This window comes from Orcinus orca, chromosome 21 (genome assembly GCF_937001465.1).
Source record: "Orcinus orca chromosome 21, mOrcOrc1.1, whole genome shotgun sequence".
Classification (NCBI taxonomy): domain Eukaryota; kingdom Metazoa; phylum Chordata; class Mammalia; order Artiodactyla; family Delphinidae; genus Orcinus; species Orcinus orca.
In genome coordinates, this window is record NC_064579.1 from 6,057,122 (window position 1) to 6,083,695 (window position 26,574).

General features: G+C 58.8%; 1 protein-coding gene across 1 annotated transcript in view; it reads right to left on the reverse strand.

Annotated features, from left to right (window-relative positions):
- The window catches only part of ADGRA2 (adhesion G protein-coupled receptor A2), a 33,612-nt gene extending 8,042 nt beyond the window's left edge, over window positions 1-25,570 (reverse strand). Inside the window, exons 1-8 of the mRNA XM_004284873.3 lie at window positions 24,895-25,570; window positions 12,717-12,788; window positions 2,888-2,959; window positions 2,556-2,627; window positions 2,351-2,422; window positions 1,869-2,032; window positions 1,258-1,471; window positions 486-650 (exon numbers count right to left, since the gene is read on the reverse strand). Coding sequence (XP_004284921.1) covers window positions 486-650; window positions 1,258-1,471; window positions 1,869-2,032; window positions 2,351-2,422; window positions 2,556-2,627; window positions 2,888-2,959; window positions 12,717-12,788; window positions 24,895-25,157 — 1,094 coding nt within the window. The 5' untranslated portion in view covers window positions 25,158-25,570. The remainder of the gene's footprint in view (window positions 1-485; window positions 651-1,257; window positions 1,472-1,868; window positions 2,033-2,350; window positions 2,423-2,555; window positions 2,628-2,887; window positions 2,960-12,716; window positions 12,789-24,894) is intronic.
- Between the last annotated feature and the right edge of the window lie 1,004 nt (window positions 25,571-26,574).

Here is a 26,574-nt window from a genome sequence, read left to right on the forward strand (position 1 = left end):
CGGGCCCAGAAGAGGGTGTGTGTTTGGACGGCACTTCAAGGGCTTCCCAAGCTCCACCTCCTTTCTAAAGCTGTGTTTGTTGGGACAGTGCTGTCGCTGGTGCTGCGAGGCTGGACTTGAAGTCCTGAGTTCAAGTCACTTATGCTTTCTGGGCCTTAGTCTTCTCGGCTGTACGATGGGGAGAATAACGCCTCCCCTGCCTGAGTGAGAGGCCACTGGGATGTGAAAGTGTGGCATCCGCAGTGGGAGAGCCTTGTCAGCTACGCACGTAAGGAAGAAAAAGGAAAAAAAACCCTTTTTGTTCTGCACAGCACATTCGGAGGGTGATTTTATACAAAAGGATACGGTCTCTGTAAATATGCCAGCGGGACCTGGAGCTGAATGACAAAAGGCAGTGTATTCTCCAGCTTGGAGTGGGTGGGGGACCGGTCACCGGTGGTCCCAGGGGCAGGAGCGGGGTGTGGGCCGGGGCCTGGGTCTTGAACCTGAAGTCCCCGCGGTTGTTGGCGACTCGCTCTGCAGGGCAGTAGGAGGCCGAGGTCTCCAGCACCACGATCTCCACCTTCTTGCTGGCGTTTCCCTGGACCGTAGACACGGAGCACTCCCATTCGCCTGAGGCCCACACGCCGATGTGAGACAGGGTCAGCTCACTGTGGGCGGGCGGTTGGGCGAGGGCTGGCTGGAGGCGCTCCCGGCGGCCAGCCACCCTCCCCAAGCGCCCGGGGGCCACCCTGGGGCACGCAGGGCATCAGCTCCAGGCTCATTTCTTTAACTGAGCCAGGGAAACACGTACACACTTCTTTAACTCTGATTGGCCTTTCGTTAGTGTCTTTTTTTTGGCTGTGCCGTGCGGCTTGCAGGATCTTAGTTCCTCGACCAGCATGAACCCCGACCCTGGTAGTGAAAGCGCTGAGTCCTAACCCCCGGACCGCCAGGGAATTCCCCCATTTCCCCATCTTTTATCACAGAGATAATATTACCTCTCTTGCAAATCTACTGGAGAGATCAAGTCCAATAATACAGGTGAGATCCGCTGTATCATTGTAAAAGCACTGAAGAAATGTCAGATCTAATCGTTTTCTTCCATCAGGCGTTCAATCTGTCCCTCATCCGGACCATTTCTGACTTAGTCCTGGATGTGCATCAGCACACCCGCACGTATCCCCAGATCAGGCCATCTCCTTCGCGGGGTGCATGAGGGTACTGTGGCCACCCCCGCCCGCGCCATGGGCCCAGAAGGGGCCGCAGGGCCTGTACCTGGTGATGAAGGTGCAGTCGTGGATGAGGCTGTCGCCCAGGAGGATGCCCGCCTGCTCGTCGCCCTCCACAGGGGCCCGGTTGTGGTACCAGCGGACGTGGGTGTCATTGCCCAGGTAGCTGGCCGAGCACTGGAAGGGCAGCCGGTCGCCCTGGAAGACCACTTGGCGGAGGGATGGGATGAGGTGATGTGTGTGCAGCTCCAGGGCCCCCTCTGTGGGAGGGGACACTGGCAGTGAGGCTGAGTGACGGGTGAGGGTCCAGTGGGGGCAGAGCCAGGCCCCTCTGTCTGGTCTGGAGCCCGCCCCAACTCGGAAGGAGAAGGGGGGCTGGAGAGTCTCCGGAGATAAGAGCGCAGGAGAGGAGCAGGCAGGTTTCGAACAAATAAAGATGCTTCTTTCCACTGCACACTTGTCACCCCAAGAGGTGGGACCAGACGGAAAACATAAACAAAGCCGCGGCCCCAAAGGAAGTTTACAAAAGCAGATGGAGGACCAGCCCCCAGTGGGATCTGAGGGAGAGGACGCCCTGGAGGCCAAGCCCAGCGCACAGGGAGCCTTGAGCCAGCAGGGGCCCCTCAGGAGGGAGCCTGAGGGTGCGGGTTTGCTCACCGCAGCGCAGCTGGGCCTCCTGGAGGCCGCCCAGGGTCTGGGCGTGCAGGGCGCTGGGGTAGGCACAGAGCGTGCGCTCCGACAGCTGCACGGAGCGATTCCGGGCCCAGGACAGCAGCCAGCGCAGGCGGCAGTCACACGTCAGGAACTCGGTGCCCAAGTCCCTGCAGGGGGGTGGAGGGGCCACAGGGTAGAGCAGAGGGAGCGTGGGCTCCCCGGGGTGGGGATGGAGCCCCAGGGAGAGACTGAGGCTGGAGAGGGCCGGGAGAGCAAAATTGTGCACGTGTGCCCGGCCGCCACCATGGCCGCCACCATGGCGGCCGCCACGGCAAGCACGGGGAGGCGCGTATGGTGGAGCTTCAGCCATCGTCTGCCGCACCTCCTCAGAAGGCTGGCCACGTGGGCACGGTGCTTATGCGTCTCCCTCCTGGGAAGTGGAAGGAAGCAGGGCCTGACTGCTGGGGCTGGGGAAGGATACTCACACAACCTTAAGGGCTGGCAGCTCATCAAAGACCCCCGGTGGCAGACTGGAGAAGATGTTTCCAGATATGTTTCTGCAGGGAACAGGGAGAGGGGATCTTAGGCTCCCCCTGGGCCACAGGAGGTGGGTGGTGAGTGATGAGAATGCGGGGACCCGTGAGGCTTTGGGGAGCCTTCCCTCTGCCCCCCTCCCCGCCCCTCACTCACAGCCGGAGAAGCCTGGGGAGGCCTTGGAAGGTCTCAGAGGTGAGACAGCCAATCCGGTTGTTGGAGAGATCTCTGGAGAGACACACACGACCTCATCAAGTCGGCCACGTGGTAGCGCACGGATCCGCTTGTGAGGGACACACGCGTGTGGGCGGGGCTTGTGGGCGGGAGCGGAGAAAGACACGGTGCTGGGGCATGAGATGTCTGCCCCCAGCCTGTTGCGTGCGGGGAGGAGAGGCAGTGAGGGAGGGTGAGTGGGAGGGTGGCGGCACCCACGGGACCGCCTCCAGGGACGAGGGGGCTGGGGCGTGGGGTCAGGACAGGCCACTCACAGGCGCTTCAGCTCCCCCAGACCCAGGAAGGCGCCCGCCTGCACTGTGCTGATGACGTTGTTCCTCAGGTCCCTGTGGGAAGCAAGCGGGGGCCTCACACCTCGCCCGCTCTGGGGCCACGCGGCTGCCCGGGGCGGGCGGCCTCACCGCCGCCAGTGCCGGGCTCTCGGTTTCCCTCTAAGTCCCTGCTCGCCTCAGCGCGCTGGGAGGCCGGATGAAGGACCTGGCCGCTCAGACGGGTCCCCCTCCGCCTCCTTGGGTCAGGGAGGATGGAGACACCGAGAGATCCGGGGGGAAGGCCTCGGATGAGGAGGCCGGCGCGGCGGAAACGGGAGAGGAGCTGGCCCTGAACCGGGAGTCGGGAGGCCTCGTTTCCCGGTTCCCGGTTCCCACGAGCTGCCCTGAGTTTCTCAGTCTCTCAGGGCTGCTGTAGAATCGTTTGAAAATGGGTGTATCGGCCCTTTCTTTGTCAACTGCTACACAAAGGTAAGGTCATCTTGAGCCTGGCCGCGGGGAGGTACTTTAGAGCCATCGGGCGGATGCTCCACCTGGCAGGTGAGGAAAGGTCCCGGGCTGGCTGGTGACCCTGTGGATGCGGCCCCGGGGGGTTGTCCATCACCTGGCCCCGCCCCTCAGCCCTCAGATGAGGAAGCTGAGGCCGAGGGGGTCACCTGCCGCCCTCCCCCCAGGCTTCCTCGAGCCCCTAGTGCAGAGACAGGGTGGCAGGGCAAGGGCCACCTCGGGTCACAGACTGGACAGAAGATGGCAGTTGGCCCCCAGGCACCACAGGGCCAAGGGTCACCCACCAGGAGGGACGAACTGCAGGGAAGTTTTCAGAGTAGCTTCCGTCCCAGGCTCTGGTGGCTCAAACTCCATCACACGGTCAGAGTGCCACCCTCCCTCCACTTTGTCACATCCTCCCGGGGCAGCAGGGGCGGGCCGAAGGGACAGTCCCGGCCCACTGGGGACCGGCCGGTGCCCACATGGCCCCAGCCCCCCACCAGACCCGGCAGCCCTCTGGGACCACTGAGGCCCAAGGCGATGGCTGGCCCCCTGGCCTGCCCCAGCACCCTGTCCTCTCGGGCACAGCCATGGGGAGAGGCGCCAGGCTGACCCAACCCTTGCCCACCTACCCAAGGCCTACCTGGGTCTGTCCCGAGCCAAACCAGAACAGGCTCGCGGCCCACAGAGACCTTACCAGGAGGCCTCACTGCCCACCTGGGGGCGGGGAGGGCTGCAGCCTCCTGGCTAGCTCCCTACGTTCCAACATCCTCTCGGGCCCACCCAAGCACCCAGGAGATCATGAGGCGGAGGGCAAGGGTGGGGGGTTCCTGGAATAATCAACTTAGGTTGGCCTGTGGGGTCAGCCTGCTCTCCAAGGCCCTGCCACCACCCCCACCCCCACCCCCCCTGGCCCAGACCCGCCTTCTTGGCTCTGCAGGCCAGAGTCTCAGGGGCAGCTCCGGATTATGGGCAGCAGGGGGTTAACTGAGCCAGCTCCCTTCTGGGGGGAGAGGAAATGGGTGTCCAGGATGGGGAGGTGTCGTCCCAGCAGGGGGCCTGTTTTCACACAGACAGTCCCCGCTGGGGACAGAAACACCCAGAGAGAGACAGAGACAGAGACAGAGAGACAGAGAGAAATGCAACAAATCCCCTGCCCAGCCCTGCCCCTGGCTGGGGCTCCTCACACCTCAGCACCCTCTCATACCAAGGACTTGGGCTGCATAACCCTGCACCCCGCTGAGAAAGAAGAGGAAGCCCCCGGAAGGGCCGCTTCGTGCAGGCAGGGAATGTGCGAGAAGGCAGCCCCTAGAAGGCTCCTGCAGAGAGGAGGCTGGAGATGGCTGGGAGAGCGCCCGCCCGCCCAGGGTTGCCCCCCCACCCCACAGCCCGGTCCTCCGATGCTGCGGCAGCCCGTGCCCCCGGCCCCTCTTGGGTTCTGGCCATTCTCAGGGCTCCGCCTCCCACCCGTGTGGGGGACGAGCAGAGGGAAACACATTCCTCATTGTGTCACTTCCCTTCATGGGCTGCCAAGGGGCCCAGGCTGCAGCCCCCCGCCCCTTCCCTCTCCGCTCACTATGTTTATTCTCATTTCCTCCCTGGCCCCCCTCGAGAACCCCCCGCCCGGCTGCCCCACTGATGCTCTACAGATGGGAGCACGGCAGCCCGCTCGGGCCCAGCCCCTTCCTGCCCTGGGTTTCCTGCAGCCCGGGCCAGCCAGGGCCTTCTGAAAGGGGAGCTTCCAGCAAGTGTCGGCGGTCCTGACCTCTTGTCTCACGCCCGCAGAGAGGCTTCCGGGGTGACCAAGGCAGCCCTCAGAAGGAGTGCCCTCAGAGATGGCCTGCTGGCCTGGAACCAACCAGTCTTGGGTCCTCTCCGGAGGGGCACAGGCCAGGGGCGGCTCCTGGCTGAGCTGCTAGCCCGATGGGGGCTGGCCCCTGGGCAGCTGAGGCCTCCTGGTCCCTAAGGTGGGGGACGCAGCTCTGGGGCTGTACCCTCCCCAGTGGTAGGAGGAAATACTACCGTAGAACTTGGATATTTTTGTGGACCCGCGAGGCCCCTATAGGTTGGTGGTTCTGCACATTTCTTGCTTAGCACATCCTTTTGAATATCTGATGAGGGCTATGGAGTCTTGCCCTAGAAGAATGCACTACCCCCTATATTGTGCATCTGATTCCAGGGGCTCGTGGAACCTAGGTTACAACCTCCTGCTCTGGACTTGCTCATTGGATTCCTTCATTCCTTAGGTGAGGTCGCAAGGACGCACAGGTGCTTCTATGATGTGGCATCTCCTGCCCTCTGTCTGCTTCCACAGACCTCTGGTCTTGGAACTTGGAGAGAATGCAGCTTATAGGTGGAGCCTCCCTCGCTACACCCCCTTGCCTAATCCAGACCAGGCTCCTGGATCAAGATAGACCCCTCTCCCTGTACCTATGTCCACATGGAGGGGAAGGACACCCTGTGGCAGAAGTTGGGGGGCCGGGGATACCTGGGAGCAAATCTTGCCCTATGTCCTTCTTGGGCAAAAAGCAGCTCAGGAAGCTGAATGTGTAAGACTGAGTGTATAAGCACAAGCAATAAAAGAGCAGATTGAAGACTTCCCTGGCGGCGCAGTGGTTAAGAATCTGCCTGCCAATGCAGGGGATGCGGGTTCGATCCCTGGTCCAGGAAGATCCCACGTGCTGCAGAGCAACTAAGCCCACAAACCACAACTACTGAGCCCGCATGCCGCAACTACTGAAGCCCGCGTGCCTAGAGCCCGTGCTCCGCAACAGGAGAAGCCACCGCAATGAGAAGCCTGCACACCGCAACGAAGAGTAGCCCCCGCTCGCCGCAACTAGAAAAAGCCCGGGTGCAACAACGAAGACCCAACGGAGCCAAAAAAAAAGAGCAGATTGATACGTTACACTTGAAAATGTTAAAGTTTTGCTCTTGAAAGGATACCACCAAGAAAGTTGAAAGACAACCCCTGGGATGAGAGAAAATATTTGCAAGTCATACACCTGATAAGGGACTTCTATCCAGAATACATAAAGAACTCTTACAACTCAATAATAAACAAATAGCCCAGCTGAAAAAAAATGGGCAAGGGATTTGAATAGATGTTTTCTTCAAAGAGGATATACAAATGACCAATTAATGCATGAAGAGGTGCTCAACACCATTAGGGAAATGCAAATCAAACCCACAATGAGAGACCACTTCACGTCCACTAAGATGGCTATGATTTAGAAAACAGAGATTGGAATCCTTATATATTATAGATGGGAGTGTAAAATAGTGCAGCCACTTTGGAAAACAGCTTGGCAGTTAAAGTTACCATATGACCCAGCAATTCCACTCCTTGGTACAAATCCAAGAGAAGTGAACATACATGAACACAAGAACACATATAGGAATATTCATAGCAGCATTATTCATAAGCCCCAAAGTGGAACACCCCAAATGTCCATCAACTAATGAACGAGTGAACAAAATATGGTATCTTCATACAATGGAACATTATTTGGCCATAAAAAAGAATGACTTGCCGATACATGCTATAATATGGGTGAGCTCTGAAAACACTATGCTTGCTGAAAGAATCCAGTTACAAAAGATTACATACTGTGTGCTTCCTATTTATATGAAATGTCCAGAATAGGCAAGCCTATAGAGACAGAAAGTAGATGAGTGGTTTGCTTAGGGCTGGGAAATGGGCCGGGGGGGGTGGGGGCGGAGGGGAGGAACGGGGAGTGATTGCTAATGATTCAAGATTTCTTCGGGGGATGATGAAAATGTTCTAAAATTAGATCATGATGAAGATTGCACAACTGTAAATATACTCAAAACCATTGGATCCTACGTTTTAAACGGGTGAACTTAATGGTATGTAAATTATGTCTCATTAAAGCTGTTAAGAGTGTGTGAGTTTGTATGACAGCGTGTGTGTATGTGAGCGTGTGTGTGTACCCACGCTTGGACAGGGTGGGGCGGCACGAAGTTGGCTCCCTCTGGCCCCCAAAGACCTCCCTGCTTGTGGGTTTGAAAACCGAATTATAGGTTTGGAGGCCGCACAGCAGCTCCCCTGGGCCCTCTAGGACTTTCAGGGTTCCTTAGAAAGTGGGGGGGGGCTGGCTGAGGAGTGGGCAGAACCCCCCGCCGCAGGTCCAGGGGTTGCCTGGGGGGAGGGGAAACGGAGGGACTGTGGCGACCAGGAGGAAACCCCAGGCGGTCCTAGGCTCCCTCGCAGCGCCACGCCCCGGGCCCCTCTTGTCTCTGATCTCATCCAGGAGGTATTTATGGAGCACATACCCGGTGCCAGGCATTGGGCCTACAACAGCGAGCCGGAGGGCTGTCCCCGGACCCACCGGCCTCCCTTCCCGCGCCCTCTGCCTCGGCGCGGCATTCCTCTCCAGCGCCTAGGGGCGGGGGGGGGGGGGGGGGGGGCAGGGCCCGGCCGCCTTACCCTCGGCCCCGCCCCCAGATTAATGAAAACCACCTGGCGGGTGAGCCGCACGCACCGCCCCCGCCCCCAGGCCCCCGCATCGTTCCCGTGAGCATCTGCGTCTAATGAGTGCCGCAGCACCGCGGCATACCAGCCCCCGGGGCTCATTAATCTCATTAGGCAATGACAAATCATCCTGGGGCTGCCCAGGCTCCCGCCCCGGGCCCTCTCCTCCAGGCGTGCACAGGCCTCTGGAGGCGTGTGTCCACACAGATCCACACGCAGGCCTGCACGCCCCGTCCCGGGCTCCCTTGACCTCTCCTGGGGGCTGTCTGCCCTGTGGCCGGCTCGATCCACGGTCTGGGGGCTTCTCACTGTGACTGGGTCACCCTGGAGTCCAGGAAAGTCTTCAGGTGGCCAGCCCTCTGCTGAATGCGTGGGAAGGATCCGGGCAGAGATGCAAGGCACCCGAGGAATGATCCATCCGCGAGTCCTTTCCGCCCGTAGACTTCATCTACACGACCGCCTGCCCAGGGCTGGGGGCTCTGGACGAATCTAAGCGGTCTGGGGCGGCCTGTGTGACATCTTGCCACTTGCAACTCTTCCGAGGAGAAGGGGACGGCCATTTACTGAGAGGCCGAGGTGTCCCCTGCTCTCTTCCTGGGTGAACTCATCTACCTCCGTGGCCACCCGTCAGGGAGCCGTGCCTTGCCCCTTGGTCCAGGTGAGAGCCTGAACAGGCACCCAGAAGGTATATGGAGGTGGAATTCAATCCCAGTCTCTTTTCACTCCAGGGTGAAGTCCCGTGCCCTTTCATCGCCTGCCCCTTCACTCCCAAAGCCTTTCCTCTGGCTAGTCTGCTGAGGGAGGCGGGACACAAAGGAGGGCTCAGAGACAGGGCCTCACACACCTCTGGGCCCTTCTGCACACTCCTGGGCTGGCCTTGAACTCTGCTGGACTGTTTGAGATTCCCCAGTTCAGCCTGCCTGCCTGATAAAGGTGTGTCTCCCCCATCCCACCTCACCCCCCAGTTCTCTGGAGCGCGGGTCCTCCCGTGGGATCATCTCAGGCACATTCCCTCTCAGGGCCCTCTCTGTGTCCCCTTCCTGGCCTCGGGGCCCTGCACTGCACAACAGGGGAGCCCCCCACTTACACCCCACCTGTTTGCAGAGGCCAGAGGGGCGCTCAGCAGGGCGGGCAATGCCGGCACTTTCTGGAGCAGCCCACATCTACTCAGTTATCAGACAGGCCGCTAACTCCCATGGGACTTGCTGCATGGACTGTGGGATGTGAAGCTGCCACAGGCTCAGCCGCCCCAGCCTGGACGGCTGAGTCCAAGAGGACAGAGAGATCAGTGTTTCCTGGCACCAACTGCACGCCAAGCCACGGCGTCTCGTTTGCAATGAATAGGCCCACAGTGCAGGGGTCATCTGGTCCACTGGTTCCCAACCCCAATGAGCATGAGAATTGCCCGCATACCTTGTAAACAATTCCCAGGCCCCTGCTGACCTGATGAATTAGCATCTTCGGGGCCCAGGACCTCTCCCTACCTCTGGGGTAGTGGGTAGTGACTGTGATGATTAGTTTTATGTGTCAGAGTATAGCCCTTGGTGACTTAATCAATCACTAATCTAGGTGCTGCTGCGGAGGTATCTTGTAGATGTGGTTACCGTCTACAGTCAGTTGACTTTAAATAAAGGAGACAACCTCTGCTAACATGGGTGGGCCTCACCCAATCAGTTGAAGGCCCGGAGAGCAAATCCCGAGGTTTCCCAGAGAAGTTCTGCCTTAAGACTGCAGCATCAGTTCCTGCCTGACTCTCCAGCCTGCTGGCTGGTCCTACAGATTTTGGATTTGCCAGTCCCCACAATCACATGAGCCATTTCCTTAAAATAAATTTCGTTATAAAGAAATAATTTCTTGGAACTCCCTGGTGGTCCAGTGGTTAGGATTCAGCACTTTCACTGCCATGGCCCGGGTTTGATCCCTGGTCGGGGAACTAAGATCCCGCAAGCCGCGTGATGAGGCCAAAAATAATAATAATAATAAAGAAAGAATTTCTTTGTATATTTATATAAGGACACAGCCACGTACATCTCCTATTGGTTCTGTCTCTTTGGAGAAGCTTGACTGATACACTGGTGACCAGCCAGGCTGGAGACCCTGGGCTCCTCCAGCCCCTGCACTGCCTCTCCATCCCAGGGAAGCGAGGCCAGGATGCTGAACCCAGCACCCCTCTGCCCAGAAGCCTCCCCTCCTCTGAAAGTGCGGCCGTGTCACTGGGCTTTTTGATCTTTTCCTTCTGCAGCTCTGTGGGTATTACACACACCCAAGGATCATAGAGTTTTAAATCCAGAGTGCAGTTTACAAACTGCCCTGTCCCCCCACTTTTTTTTTGGTCTTAGTTCCCCGGCCAGGGGTCGAACCCGTGCCCCCTGCAAGGGAAGCGTGGAGTCCTAACCATTGGACCGCCAGGGACTCGCCCCCCCCACTTTTAACAGATGAGGAAACTGAGGTCCCAAAGTGAGGCAGCCCTCTGACCCCACCTCCCACCACTCCCCAGTCACGCTGCCCTTCTTCTGCACCTCAAGCTCACCAGGCTGGACCCCAGGGCCTCCCCCGCTGCTACTGCCTGTGCCTCTAGACAACTACCTGCCTGCCAGGTCCCTCCCTCCATCACCTCCAGCGAGGCCTTAAACTCATTACATAAAATAGCGGCCCCCATTCCAGTGCTTTCTGCCCCCCTTCCCCTGCTGCTTTGTTTTCCTCTGCAGTGTTTATGGGCTCCTGACCTACTATACGTTTCTTTGCTACGTTCTGGGTCCCATCAGCAGCAGGTAAGTTCCCCAGGGCGGGCACCTGGCCTACCACGTTCACTCTGGATGCCCAGCACGCAGCCTGGCACACGGAGGGGGCTCAAGAAACATCTCGAGAGTGAACGACTAGAGGATTCCTAACGGGGCAGGGGCTCCAACTCAGGATCTAGAATTCTCACTCTAGTGCCCTTTCTCCTCCCTCAGCATAGGTCGTTGTTCCCGTCTCCTCTCCCACTTTGCTCTGCTTGCCTCCCGTGGTTTGAGTGCACCTGCAGGGTGCTGATCTGGCTCCCGGTGCCGTGGGGAGGGGTCCAGTTGGGTAGGCTTGCGTGGGGGGAAGGAGAAGCCCATCGTCTCATCTTCACCAGACAATCTACCCTCATGCGATTGAAGGACCACCCAGCAGACCCAGCAAGGGGGCAGACCCAGCAGATTTTTGGCAGATGAGGCGAGAGGGTAAAGATGGGATGTCCCAGAGGCCTCAGGAGGCTCTGGGCAGCTCTCGCTTGTGCTAAGGAGAACAGAGACGGACGCTGGGCGGTGACTGGCCCTCGTTTGGCCGGGCCAAAGGACTGCGGGCAGCTGTGGTTAGTTTTTCTCCAAAAGATCCCAGGAGGGAGCGTCTGCTTTCTGGCAATGCAGCCCTCTAAGACCAAGCCTGGGCTGAGACAGCTCCTGAGTGCTTAGCTGCTTGAGGAGGAGAATGTTGGTACCTCATGAGTCTTCTGAATAGCAGCTCGGGGGCAGCCCTTCCTCCCTTTCGGAGCAGAGTCAGCGGGACGTGGTCACGGCTGTCTGTGCGCACCGTGGCTAACATCCCGGGAGCCCTCCCACCCCCAACATGCCCTGATCCCACAGAACGTGCTCCACCTTTCCACGCCAAACGTGGCTGTGTCCCTTTCCACCCGCCCCCAACCCAGCCAGGCCACCAAGCTTTCCCCACAGGCGGCTTGGGGGAGAGCCTTGCCCTTCCCTTGTGAAGTGGGTGTAAGAGAGACAACCTCGTAAGTTGTTGTCCTGGTTAAAGATCTACACTCCATCATGTCGGTACTGCATCTCTATTACCCTTGAACTTTCTAGCCTTCGCTGATCCCTCCTTTGGCCTTTACAGAAACCCCGACCTACTTCATTCCTATATATATGGCAAGGTCTCTGGTCTCACTAGACGGTGATCCCTTTGGCTGTTTGAGAGCAGGCGTCTGCCTTATTCGTTCGTATCCCCCATCGCTCTGATCCAAGCCTTTCAGGCAAAACGGTACTAGAGGGGGCAGGACCCTGTTGGAGGCCTTGGGAACGCCCAGCAGGTGGGAGCAGAGCTAGGAGACAGGGGCTTGGACGTGAGGGAGATGGCAAGGATCTGGCTCCAGGAGGGACGGGAGGCCCAGGGGTCCCGTGGAGGAGACAGGACCCAAAGCTGTTGTACAGGCTGTAGATCGAGAGTTGCCAACTGAACGGGGAATCGAGAGAGGGGTTGACTCAACCCCCTCCTTTGGCACGGACTTGCCCGTGACCGAGGCAGGTCCCCAATTCTGGGAAGGAGCTCCTCTCGGGCTAGCAGGGCCCTTGCCGTCCGTCCACAGGGCAGCCGAGGGTGCTGTTGCTGATGCAGCTGTAATCCAGGGCAGTGGGGATGGAGGGAGGGGGAGAAGTGGATGTGACCCACTGTCCCCACTCTCAGCCCAGGGCTCTGGCCCCTTGGAGCTTTGTTTGTCGACTGTGTTTAGGGAAGGAGGAAAGAGGCCTCAGTCACACTAAACGCTCCCTCGGCCCTTTATGCTGGGCCCCCAGCTGGGACGGGGAGGCAGCTTCTGGACAGTTAAGGGGCTCAGCCCTCATAGCTAATTGCTCATTAAAGAGTGTTAATGAGCTTCCCACAGCCCCATCCCTGCCTGGACCAGCGCCGTGTCCCCACTTCTCTGTGCTGTGGCTGGTGAGGGAACTGGTCTCTCTCTCCCGGACCAGTCCCTCCGCCCTCCACTTGGTGGTCGAGTCCGACCGTGGGCCCTGCTGGGCCAGCAGGTCCCGGGCCCCTCAGCAGCCGGGATTCCTCACCCTCCCTGGCCCGACCTCTTGCCCGAGCACTTACAGTTTCTCCAGCAGCGGCAGTCCCAGGAAGGAGCCGTTCCGGAGCCCCGTGATCTTGTTGTTACTCAAGAGCCTGGAGGACAGGGGAGAACACAGAGGGGAGAGTGTTGCCTTCTGTGTAAGCGGCGCCCCCTGAAGCTGGGCGAGGAGCAGCCCCACCCTGGGCTCCGGGAGACCACGGGGAGGGGGCAGCGAATGGTTCGGGCAGACTGGTCAGCCTACTGAATGCCAGGTCAGATGTGTCACCTGCCCTGGGTCTCCCCACAGCCTGGATCTGACTTAGGCTCTGTACGCAGGTGAGCTGAGCAGGTGTGAAGTTGTGATGACCCGTTTTAACCTTGGAACCACAGGGCCGAGCCCACGGCACCCCCTTTCTGCCCGCCACAGCTCTGTCTCGCTCAAGCCATTGGCCCAGTTATCTGAGGACGGTGCTGGGGAGAAAGGTCTGGCAGGTCGAAGAGGAAGTCAGGCAGGTGCGAGGACCTGCCCTTCCTCGGGGTCTCCATCACTCCGGGAGCTGAGGACCACCAGAAGGGGAGCCCTCCCTCCCCTCAAAGGCCCCCAACTCAGAGGGACGGAGTACCCACGTGTCCCCAAGCCTGTCTATAGCCTTGACCGGAAACTGATGGATTCCTCGGCCCCGGGGGAGCCCAGGCCTCAGCCTCTGCCTCTGCCCACTCGGAGTCTTGTTTATTTACTCATTTGTATTTGTGGAAGCAGAAAGGGGCCCCAAGCTCCTGACCCAACCCACTCTGCCCACCCACTCAGCCTTTCTCTGTCAGGCTCCCTGCTGGGAGGAGAGAGTTCCAGGCCAGCCAGAGGGCTCATCCCTTGAGTTAATTGCTTATTAAAAAGCTTTAATGAGCCTCTCAGCTCCAGCTCTCGCCTGCCCTGCGCTGAGGCAAAGGTTTTCCCATCTTTGCTCTGAATGGTGGAGAACGGACCAGGGAAGGCCAGAGGTGCAGGCCTTGGGCCTCCCCTCCAGTGAGCAGCCTCTGGGCTGGATAGTAAGGGAGAGGGCAGGGGGCGGGGTCAGGGCCCGGGAGGGGCTGTCAGAGCTCTGCCGCAAAGCTTAATGGCAGTGGGTGGGTGCACAAGCCAGACTGGCAGTGAGAGGACCCCAGACGTCCACGCTACACCACGTTCAAGGGCACATGGAAAACAGACCATGGCCGGGGCGGAGGCAAGGGTGGAAGGGGGCTTTGTGGGTCAATGGGAAGACGTGGACACCTCATCTCCTTCCTCCCTTCTCCCCTCTCCAGAGAGGCCCCTCCTCCCCTTCGGGTCCCCCCCTCACTATCCTTCCAATGGTGACATTTCCCAGCAAGGTCTCAAGGGTGACTGTGTGGAGGGTTTCAAGGGAGTGCTGGGTTTCCAAAGTGCTACACACACACACACGCACACACACGCGCACGCACACACGCACACACACACACACATTGTCTTGATATTTCAAAAAGCACATCACAGTAGTCATCATATGAATAATTGGAACTTTCTCAAACCCCTTTATTCTCATTTTATGGGTTAGGATAGTTTTATTTCACGTTACCTGTGGTGGCCAATTATAAATAATCTTGTCAGTTCTTAGGGCCTTGAATGGTCTCATTCAGGCCCTGGTGGGGCTGCGGTGGCCCCCTGGGTGGGGACAGGCTCTTGATGGTGTGAGTTTTAAATCGAAGCCCATCCCACCTCATCTGTTGCTCATTCCCTCATACACCCTCAGAGCCTGAGGTTCAGAGGTTGCATTAAATGTTGGAGAAGGCGAGAGGACCCCTCAGTATCCTTAATAATGTCGGGAGGGGTCCTGAAACGTCAGGAAGAGGGGTGTGAAAGGGCATCTGTTTTAGCCTCCCCAAACCCCAAGGGTCTCTCCCAGGGACTGCCCCTCCCTGGATCTTGGGGAGGGGGAAGGATGGGGACGCTGATGGGGGGGGCACAGGGGAGAGGTAGGGGGTATGGAAGGTTAGAGGAACAGGGGGAGCCAGGTTATCACAGCCCCGTGCACAAAGGGGGAAGCCTGAGAACATTGCCAAACTTGAGTGGAGTATGGACCTGTTAAAGGGAGGGGAAAAGTATCTTATTTCCTGCAAATATGTCTGAGGATCACAGTTTGAGAAACACTGACTTTAGAATTGAAAATCTTACACTATGAAAATACCTTCTAGTAAAAAAATTATCTCAAAATTATAGGCAAAGGGGCTTCCCTGGTGGCGCAGTGCTTAAGAATCCGCCTGCCAATACAGGAGACATGGGTTCAAGCCCTGGTCCGGGAAGATCCCACATGCCGCGGAGCAACTAAGCCCGTGCGCCACAACTACTGAGCCTGCACTCCAGAGCCCGCGAGCCACAACTACTGAGCCCGTGCGCCACATCTACTGAAGCCCACGCGCCTAGAGCCCGTGCTCTGCAACAAGAGAAGCCACTGCAATGAGAAGCCCATGCACTGCAACGAAGAGTAGCTCCCGTTCACCACAACTAGAAAAGTCCGTGCGCAGCAATGAAGACCCAACGCAGCCAAAAATAAATAAATAAAATAAATAGAAATAAAAAAAAAATTATGGGCAAAAAATGTTTTGCTCAAAGATCATTGAATTGAAAACAGAAAATTAAACAAATTCTCCAACTCCCAAATCCCCGATATTAAAACCCGGGATCCTAATTGGAGAACCCTATCCAGACAAGCCTAGTGGTAGTGTTGGTGGTATAGGTGCCCCACGTTCTCCAGACTCTTTGTCCTTTAACCCTTGAACACCTTTCACATACCCCAAATTTAACCCAGAACTGGCCAACAGAAATACAATGCCAGCTGCATACGTAATTTAGAATGTTCTAGCAGCCACATTGTTTAAAAGTTAAAAATTAAATGAATCTTAATAATATACTTTATTTACCCCAATGCACCCAAAATGTTATCATTTCAACACATAATAAATATATTATTATATATTATAAATATACATATGTTATAAATTATATAAATAACAAAAATTAGTAATGAGATATTTTCCCTTTCTTGGTACTAAGTCTCGGAATCTGGTGTGGATTCTCCTCTTCCAGCACAACTTACTTAATTCAGACCAGCCACATCACAAGTACTCAGGGCCACATGGGGCTGGTGGCTTTAAGTCTTATCCCTGATTTAGTCTCCTTGTAGCCAGCACCTTCCCAGGAAGAAGTCTGGGCTGCTGGGGGGATACTCAGGTGGCCCGGGGTGGGGTGTGTGTGTGTGTGTGTGTGTGTGTGTCCTGGGAACAGAGCAAAGGATGGGGACCAGGCCCCAAGGCAGGTGAGGACAAGCCTCTGGTCCAGAGCAGCTCATCTCCTGGCTGCCACCCCAAGGCCCGCCTTCTCTGAGGCAGCCTCTGTTGGGCTGGGGAGGAGAGGGTACAGCAGGGTGACGCTGGGGTCAGCTGCTGCCCATGCTGCAGGCTTGGCCAGCCCAGTGTAAACTCCATCCTGGAGAGTCTTGAAATGAGATTTTTTTCTCACTGTGAGAACACATTCCTGATCGCCCACCCTCTAAGCCACTCACTAAAGCGGGGGCACCAGGCAAACAGTGCTGCTTCCTTCTCCTCCAATGGGCCCCTTCTTGCCACGTCTCCAGTTCCTGGACAGGCTTCAGCAGGTATCGGTATGGTTTAGTCCCCAGATACCCAGAAATGGATCTTTTGGTCTTAACAATCTAGATCGGGCTGAGGGAATTTTACTTCAGACCTAGATTAGGGGGAGAATGGCCTCAATTATGCTGGTAGGTTCAGTCCTCTGGAGGTGAAGGCAGGGATTTGGGAGAGTGTTTGGGGCAGGTAGGAAGCTGGCAGCTACGGGGCGCTAATGGGGTAGATGAAACACACACACACACACACACACACACACACACACACACACGCACACACACACACTCATCCAACAGGAAGAAAAATGTTCCCGCCATGCTAGGCTCTCATGGGAGGAAAACAGGCAGGGCAGCCCCATGCTTCTGTCCAGAGTCGCAGACACAACGCCAGTCTCTGCCCCCTCCTAATCTCCTCCCAAGCCCGCCCAGAGAGCCTCAGCCCCACCAGCCTCCCCCCAGCACCAGCACAGGGCATCTGCCAGGTGGGTTTGCTTCCCAGCCATGCCTCCCATCCCTCAGACCCCAGGCCCGCCCAACCCAGCATCCTCGGCTTCTCCCTCCCTCCCGCGTCTACCACCCAACATCACATTTTCACAGGAAGGGGGGCCAGTCCCTGGGGGCCCCTGTTCTCTACCCCAGAATCTGAAATCTGGCCAAGGAGAGGGGGCACACTGAGTCCATTCCAGAACTCTCTCCCGGCTCGGGTCCTATTTTAGGGAAGAGCAGCAAACAGTTACCACTAATGAGGCTGGAGGCCACGGGAGCGAGTGGCTGGCGTCTGCAGAGGCCCTGTGGCCTCTGGGCAGCCACAAACGCTCGCCAGATCCCAGTCCGACATCAAAGCTGACCCTATAGGGGTCACGTGGGCACCGCCCCATTGGGCACGGGGCCAGCACCTGCCCGAACAAAAGCGTTCTCACGTGTGCGGGGAGAGTCATACATGTCAGCCCCTCACCGACCCCCCAGCCCACCCCAGTACAGAGAGGCAAGGACCACAGGCCTGGACACTATGGCCCCGTGCCCTCCAGGAATTCTGAGCCCGGAATTTAGGCCACTGCCAGGGCCCTCTGGGCTGGGAGGGACCCGTCTCCAGCACCTGCTGCTGGCACCTTGGCAGTGTCTTCGGGAGACCATCAGTGAGGGGAGGAGGGGGGTCTGCTTGCTAACACCAAAAGGGCCTCAGGCCCATTACCAGCTGCACCGTCAAGGTGAAACTGTACTCCCAGCCCCGCCCGCAGGCACAGTACCCGGGGCCTTGGAGCATTTCCAGGGCCCACAAGGGCCTCTGAAACCTAAAAAAAAAAAAAAAAAATCACCACTGAAATATAAATGCTACAAACATAAATTAATGAAGACTTAGCTATAGAACTACCAAATGTCATGTTATGCCAATTAGCAACAACTCTTCTGCTTCATAAAGCTTGTGGATGCAGTTTGGCCTGACTGATAGGACAGTGGGACCTCCAACAGGAGACTACCTCTGGTGCACAGGCCCTGCTTTGACACACACCTCAGGCTAAAGGTTGCCCTTCATGTGTACCGAGCCTGACTGCAGGGGACATAGACGCTGGAGAGGACACACAGCACCTCCACACCTCCTGCCATCCCTCCCTTGGCTGGAAGCCTGTCTGTCAGCCTCCCTCTGGTTAGGAGGGCACCCATGTGGGACATCTTTTCCCCAGACTTTAGAGAGCCATATCCTGAGACAGCCTCTGACCTCAGCCTTGAAGACGGGCTGTCCAGGCAGGGCCTGAGGTCAAGGTCAAGAGGGAAAACTATTTTGCAAGGGCTCCTACACATGGGCCTTCCTTCGGTCCTTTTCTCTACCCTCTCTGCAAGGTCACAGCGTCCTGATGGTCACTAGGCAGAAACCAAGAAATTGGGGCGGGGATGGGGAGGAGTAACCTACTGGTGTTCATGATGGGTGGTCGGTGGGCTTGGTGGGGATTTGAGGGCCCCCAGCACTGGAACTGATTCTGCTTTAATCGTTCACCCTGGGCATCCATTCACTTGGTCTTCAATCCTACATGAACACCTACTGTGTGCTCGGCCTTATGGAACACATCAGTACTACAAACACAAATGAGACCTGGTGTTTACCATCTCCCACTCGTGGAAGGTGAAGGGAGATGTGTCACACTGGGTGGACTGTTTGCGTGCGTGTGTCCCCGGGGCTTGAGGAAGCTGGGAAATTACTTGCAATCCACCTTAAGCACTTCGTGCACTCACAGCCTAAAATCTCACCACTGGGGAGCCAAGCTTTCAGGTGAAGAAAGTAGGTTTCTTTAAACATACACATAAACCTGAAAGGATCTGTCTGTCATCAGTCATTTACACCTAAGTATAAATTAGTCCTTTAATCCTTCCAGCCCAGACGTTTTCCTTGGGAGCTTGGAGGCTCCTGTCCTGCTTGGTGAGCCTGTATCCAGTCTCCATGGTGAGACTGCAAGGCCCCTGAGGTCCAAGGCCAGCTCTCTCACCTCACAACAGGCACTGGCGGAATGGGTGGGTGGCTGTCTGAAGGGGCAGAGCTCCAGGGAAGGTGGGGTTGGTCCAGGACCCACGCTTTTCCCAAGTCGGGAGGCATTTTTTCCTGCCTCCACTTCCCACCAAATCCTCTGTGAAGTGATTTTGTACTTAGTGGTCCCCTAAGTACACACGTATCGTCGCGGGTGGCGCCCCTTTCCCCGGCTCACTATCCACGTGGGGGAAGCGGATTGGTTATGTCCCTGCCCTGTCCCCAGGGAGGACGGCTCTGATTGGTCAGTGTGGGACCGGGCTGACCCGGAGCAGGAGCCCTCGGGTCTGGCTAGGAGCTGTGTGACCTTGAGCAAGTCAGCCTCTCTCTGGGGGTTTTCTTCTCGGTAAAAGAAGGGTCTGGACCGAAGATTCCCACTCCGTACGTTTGATGGCTTTTCCCATCCTGGATGCCGAGTCTCCTGAAGTCTAGAGTTTCTGCTCCAACACACAGTTCCCAGCAGGCAAAGCGCCCTGGGGGAGGGGGGGCCGGGAGAGGACACAGGGAGGAGGGAGCTTCGACCTCCCCTTTGCTTTCCAGCTGGGAGACGTCTGGCCCCTCAAGCTCAGGCTGGAACTCCCTCCTGGGCCGCTCTCTGAGGCCGGTTCCCTGCTACTCCGTGACAGATTGGTCCCCTGCCCCTCACCTGGTCCCATCCATTTTACTCACCCTTTGCTCCCCCAGCCCGGCTCCCCAAGCCCACCTCTCCCCACTCCCAGGGCTGGGAAAGCTGGGTCCTGGGAGGCTGCCGCGTTAGCTACACTCCACAGTGTCTCAGCTCTCCCACCCCCATCACCCAGTTCTAAAAGCAAAGGAATGTTCTGGAGTTTGGGAAGGATGGGGGGCCCCCCGGAGGAGGGAGGAAGGGGAGGAGGCAGCTTTGTCCTGTCAGTGTCTGAGCTCTAAATAGAACGGAGCGGCTGGGCTGGGGGAATGAAAATAAACAGCCCCTCTGAACAGCCCCTTCCTAGCAGTTAACCGGATTTTCCTTCTGGTTCCTCAGCCCAGGGCCATTTCCCTCCTCTCCCCTCCCCTCTTCTCTGTCTGGTCCCACGGGGATGAAGGCTCTACCTCAGGGTGATGGGGGAGTGAGGGGTCCTGGTCCAAGCTGCGTGGCACGGGGGAACTCACCTCCCCTCTCTGGGCTTTGGCAAGGAAAGCTCACTGAATGGAAGGGCAGAGATCAACTCAGAGGTGGCTGGAACTCTTTCTCCTTCAGGAAAGAGTTCTTATCCCAATGACTCCCATGTGACATAAACTTAGGAACCCTCGCTCCCTTTAAAAACATGACCCCAAATTTAAGGGTCAATTTATGGTGAGGTTCAAATTACACCGGTTTGCCCATGCCTTTGGGGGAAATTCGCAGACTCACCATGACTAGGGATTGCATCCCTCCCAACCCTAACCCAGAGGGGTGATCACAGTAGGCGGCAGGAAGGGACTTCCTTAGGGGTCAGGAGTGGCTGGGTTCTTGCATGGGTTCTGAAAAATTCAGGCCAAATAACCCATTCTGGGTCCTGGTCCCACTGGGGGCCTGAATTGTAGGTCCAGTCTCTCTGGTGCAAGAAGGACTCAACCAGTGAAGCACGGAGGGCTCTGCTCTCCGCCCGGTGCTCTCCTGAGCTGGGACCCTGGGCCCCGACGTCCTGCACAAGGGGCAGCCCTCAGGGCAGGGTTCCTAACACCTCCAGGAAGGGTCTGATGAATCCTGGAACCTGGGCTGGTGGCCTCCAACTCCTCCAGTAGGTAGTCGGGGAGATTCCTTCTGAGTCCCTCCCTTCAGACCAGCGGGGGGCCGGGAGCCCACATGGGGGCGCTGCAGCTGAGACCCCCCCCCTCCGCCCCTCCCCCGGCACCATGGGGAGGGTAAGGGAGAGTGTGTTGGAGTCTCCAGCCTCTTCCCTCCTTTCCTTCTTTCTCCTCGCTCCCTCCCCCTCCCCCTCCGCTCCGGCACAAAAGCTCTCTGTACACTGCCACTTCCTCTGGCTGCTGTCTCTGAGCCCAGACCTTATGAGAACCATATGGGGGAAAGAGGGTGGAAGGGAAGGGGGTGGGGAGGCCGCGCGGCCCGCCCCTCCAGCCACCATCTCCCTCCGCTCGCGCTCTGTGCAGGCGGTTGGCACACTTTGCCCCAAACTCCCCCTAAGTGGCCCCCGGGGGCTGGGATGTGGGGCACTGAGAGGTGGGCCCAGTCCAGAGCTGGAGGTCCAGACGGACGTCTGTGCTCAAGAACTGCTGGGCCAAGCACGGGGGATGGGGCTGGGAAGGGGCCTCCCCTCCCTCCCCTCCCCCTCCCCCGGGGCTCCCAAAGACCACCAAACTCCGAGCAAAGGGCCCCGGCCTCCGCTAGGCACATCTGTGTGGAAACTGCCCCTTCTCCCCTATGGGGCAGCCTACGTGGTGGGCAGCTCCCCCAGATGGGAGGCTGAGGGGATGAGGGTTTGCGGGCCCTGGGAGAATCTGGACCGAGGGACCGTCCCATGCCCGCCCCTCTCTCCACCCAGCCTTGGAATGTTCCCAGGTCAAAAGGGCCTGGGTCCTGCTGGGAAGGAACCGGGTTTTTTTAAAGCAGGCTTTGTGGCCATTGGGTCCCAAGTCCAGCTAGGTGAACAGTGAGTCTCTCACCTGAGAGGAAAACTAAACGAATCCAACCAGCTAATCCTGACGCTGGCGTCAGCTAAGCTGTGTGACTCTTGGCAAGACGTGGCCCTCTCCCCATCTGGCCTCAGTTTGCTCAGCTGTCAGACGCTGATTTAGGGGCATCTCTAAGGCCCCTTTCGGCCCAGGGGCCCAGGAATTTATGACACTGCCTGGTATCCTCCGAGGGCCTGCTCAGATGTCCTGGGAGGTCCTCATAGGAGGTTTCCTTCTAGAGTCATCCATTATCAGCCCTTTCCTGGAATTCCTTAGTATCCCCCTCACTTGAACTCCCAGAGCCCAGAACCAGAGGGCAGACCCGTCAGCTGCTGCCAGGGCGGGCAGGGGGGTGGGGGGTGGGGCCGTTGACAGTGGTCTGCGTCTCCCTCCTCCAGCCGGGTTCTCCCTGTGCTAAGCCACCTCCACCCCGCTGCCCATGAGACCCTGTCCCTCAGGGAAGGCCCATAAAGGCTCCTGCTCTGGACAGGACGTGCCCACAGCTGCCCTGTGCACTAGGCCTTGAGAATGGGGGCTGGGGTGGGGCAGGCGGATCAGGAAGGAAGCCAAGAGTTCAGCTTTCCTGGAAAACCGCGAACGAAAATCCATTAGAGGAAAGAAAGAAAGAAAAAAAAAAAGCCAAGCGTGGGGAGAGGGGGCCTGCAGTCTACAAAACCAGAGGGCAGAAGCCGAGATAACCGAGTGGAGGTGGAAGGGTTTTCCGTGAGGTGCACAGGGCTGTCCACAGGATTGCCCTCAACGGCTTGGAGGCTTTCTGAGCAGAGACGGAGGCTCTCTGCAGACAGGCACCTTATCTAGCACTTTCCCTGCCTGAACAGTCAGCCGGGCTTCCCAAAGCAGAGGCCTGACTCTCCCCCTACTCCCCCAGGACCCACGTGGGCAGGGTGGTGTGTGGAGGGGACTGGGAGATGGTGGTCCATTCTGGAGGAAAACAGGGGAGGCGGAGGGAGGGGAAAGCAATAACGCAAAGACTGTTGGCTCAAGTCCTGTTGTTTGCACCAGGTGATGGGCAGAAAGGGGAAAGGGGACATTTGGAAAAAGAATAAATAAATAAACGAGGAAGGAGGAGGAGTTTGGGAGAGTGTGAAGGTTTTTGTGCTCATAGCCTCTCTTTGCTGCCGGGCTGGAGCGGCAGAAGCCCCTTCCCAGCCCGTCTTTTCCTTCTTCCCTCGAGATGCTTGCTGGGTAGGGGTGGGTTTGCTGGGGGAACTGAGCCCCCAGAAGAGGATCCCTGCCAAACTTCTGCTGAAGAAGAACTTGCGCTCTTCTTCCTTCAGAAGCCAGCTTGGGGGAGGGGTTGTAGTCAGGACGGGGATTAGGTGGAGCCTGTGGGGGGTGCCTAAGGCATATGTCTGTGGCTGCTTTCAGTCACACCCCCGGCTGATGGGCCAGCGGGCTCTCGGGGGTTGCTCCGGCCTGACCTGCCCTGTCTGTTGTTCCTGCGGAGATGTCCAGCCAGGCTGCGGGGGCGGGGGGGCTGTTCTTTTGGAAGGTATCTTAAGCCAGGTAGGTCAGTGGCCTGGGACAAAAGAAGGGCCCTTCCTCTGGGGATGGTTTGGGATGGGAAGGTGAGCTAGCAGTCCTGCTGGCTGCCACCCTGTCCTGATACATTCTCGCCAAGAGTTGGCCCCGCTCTCTCCCTGGAGTGGCGTCGATGGGAATTAGCCGTGGCTGGAAAGCATTAGTTACCAAATCATTCTAAAATGTACTGCAAAACCACCTTTTAATGTTTTCCCTTCTTTCTGCCGTCAGTATGTTAGGATTCCCTAACCCCAGCACGGGAGTGTGAGCTCTGCTGCAGGATCCAGGGCACACACGCTCCTCTCAGAACTGAATGACTGTGGCCCAGCGGGGACTCACACAGACACCAGCCCAGCCATCCCACACAGCAGGCATTTTTCTCCTCCAGAACTGAGTGGGCTGGGGAATGCCCAGGCCTGTCTGGACACTTCAACCCCAGTGGACACTCAGAGGGACCTGAAGCAGCTGCCACAGCTGCCTTCCCAGGCCATGGCTGTATCCCTGAGCTGCTGGGACGTGGGAGAGAGCAGAGACAACGCTTCCACCCCCCTAATGCACACATGCACACACCCACCCCAGCTGGGGAAAATGCAGGCCAGGCGGACAACGTCAGAGGCTGACCAGTCGTGTCCTGTCAGGAAGCGGGCAGCCTCTGAACTCACCCAACCAGAGGCGTTACTGTATTGTTCTGGACACAATCGGATAGACTGTGAGCCAGCTCCAACTCTGGGCAAGGGGCCGTGGGGAAACGTTCGCCGCTGGGGTCAGGAGGACAGGGAAGGGGAAGCGGCTTGGAGGCTGGATCCAGGACAGGAAAGGAAGGGGCTGCCGCCAGGGCCCGACCCTCCAGTCCACGGCGTGCGTGGAGCTCCAAGCACGTGGTCTGCGCAGGAAATCTCTGCGGTGGGGAGGGGTCGCTAATTCTCCTGCAGTTGCGGGGACTTCGGACCCCCATCGAGGAGGCTTGGGGTCGGGTTGCGGGCGCTACGGGCCGCGCTGGTTGCCAGCGAAGTGAGGACTTAATAAGGCCCGGGCTCGAGGAGGGAAAGGGTATGACGGAAGGAGGCTGGGAGGCAGCCTCCTTCCCCTCTGCCAGCTTTCTTTCTCCGCACTCTTTTCGCGAAGAAGTCAATCGAGAAACAGCCAAAGTTCGTCTTTATATCCGAGGAGGGGAGGAAGAGGGAGGGATGCAGGATCCAGAGCAGAGCTCAATTCACAGATGCGCACGGCGGGAGAGGGGTCCTAGTGGGAATCGGGACGCCGGGGTCTCATTCACACCAGAAGTGCCTGCACCCCAAGGACAGACTTTTTCGAGCCCACCCTCCCGCCAGCGCTAGAGAGACGGGCTGGAAGCGGGGCTGGCAGGTTCCCGGCCCCGATGGGGCGCCCCCAACTGGAGGAGCCAGGCCGGCGGGATGAAGCCGGGAGACTCCTCCAGTGCGGCCAGGGACGCGTCCGCGGTGGTAACGACCACAGCCATCTACTGGGCCGCGGGCGTCGGTCTTCCCTGAGCCTTCCCCCCATCCCACCCCCCGCAGGTCCGCAACACCAGCCCTGGCTAGAAACTCAAGGGGCGCGGGCGTCCCGCCAGCGCGCATTCCCTGTCACCTGTGCAGGTGAGTGGGCGCCCGCGGTGCCTCACTTTGGGGCGCCCCCGCCCCCCAATGCTCCTTCCTCCCTCCACACCCCTGGAGCCCTAATCTTTCCCTTACCTCTCTTCAAGCCTCCCTTTTCGGCTTCTGGACTCGGGCCTGTCCTAGAGTCTGAAGTGGCACATCGACTCTGTCCCCCATTTCCCACCCCTCCCGTCTGGTCTCCTTTCGTCCCCTCGTCGGGGCTCGAGCCGGGCCGGCCAAGTAGGATACTTACAGGGTAACGGTGCTGTTAGGCAGAAGGCCGGGCTCGGGAGGCTCCGGGAGGTCCCCGCCGCCGCACACCACCCTCCTGCGCGCCGGGCTGGGGGCGCCGCCGCTTAGCCCCTTGGGCCGCTCCCCTGAGCACTTGCAGCTGCGGATAGGGACCGGGCAGCCGGGCGCGCCGCGGATCTCGGGCGCCAAAAGCAGCAGCCACTGCAGCAGCGGCAGCAGCAGGCGCGCGGGCGCCCACCGCATCCTGCGTCCCGCGGCGCCCATCAGCCCATCGCCCCGCGGGGACCGACAGCGCTGGGGCCCGTCTGCGCGCCGGCCGGAGGGATCCGGGCGTGCGAGAGGCGTGCTCAGCGGGGGCCCGGGGCGCTCGAGGGCGGAGCGGGGGGCCCTGGGCGGAGGCAAGCCCCGGGGTCCCCGCCGCCGCGCCCCGGGGGCATGTCCGGCGAGCGCCCCGGCGGGGAGGACGCGGGCGCGGCTGTCAGCGCAGCGCGGGCGGGCCCCGGCGGCGCGGCCCGACTGTCTGCGTGGTGCTCCCGGGCCGGTTGAGGCCGGGCCGCTCCTCGTCGCCTGCTCGCTCTGCGCGGGGCTGTGACCTAGCGGATCGAGCCGGGCTCCTGCCGCTGCCGCCGCTCCGTGCCATGGATGGAGGCAACTCGGCTCGGCGCCGCTCCCGCCGCCGCCAGCCCCCGCCCGCCCTCCCGAGAGGGCGCCCTCCCCTCTCCAGCTCGTCCGTCCGCGAGGCCCTAGCGCCTCCCGATGCGCAGCCAGGCCGCTGCCCTCCTCGGAGTAAGAGCGGGCCAGCCGGCTGGAGGCCCGGCGTGTCCCCTGCACCCGCCCTGAGCCTAGACTTCTCCCTCGCGCCTCTCTCCCCCCACCCAGGAATCTTCCTCTCCATAACCCACCTCAGACCTCAAGGCCAACCGCCATCACTTTCCACAAAACCCTCCCTCACTCGTGCCGTCCAGCCTGCACCTCCCGATGCCTCTGGGGCTTTCATTGACCCGCGGGCTTGGCCAGAGATGCCCATGTTTTGTATTGAACTTCGTTCACCGCTCTGAGGCTGCTGAGACTCGGCTTCCCTTGACCCCTTGACCTGATGGGCCAGTCTGGAAGCCGGGGCTCACTCTCACAGCCCTGCTCCAGCCACTGCAGGAGACGAGGCGGAGGCTAAGGAGGCTCAGACCCTCTGGGTGACCTCGCCCAGCGGGGGGAGCATGTCATTCGGCCAAGGAGGGGTCAAAGGCCGAGGCAGGCCTTCCAGATCTGACTGCCTACCTTTTCCACATCCGTGTGTGTGTGTGTGTGTGTGTGTGTGTGTGTGTGTGTGTGTGTTTGATGGTAGGTGGGAATGAGGGGAACACAGAGGGAAAAGCAGGGATTCCCGCTGGGTGTGGAAGGAGCACAGCGCTGAGTCAGGAGGGCCCGTTCTCGGCAGCGCTGACAAAGGACACAGCCCCTAACATCCTGGGGTATCTAATCTCGGGGGTCAAAATGAGGCCCTGCCTGCCTGCAAGTTGTGGCCTGAGAATGAGTGAGTGATGGGGGGCACTCGGATGGGGATGAAAACTGCCTTGGGTCTTAGATGGGCTGCAGTGCAAGTTGGGAACCGGGCTGGGGACAGAGGGAACAGTGAAGTGCGGCCCAGTGTATCTGCTTCCCCAGTTTGCCCATGAAGGCGACC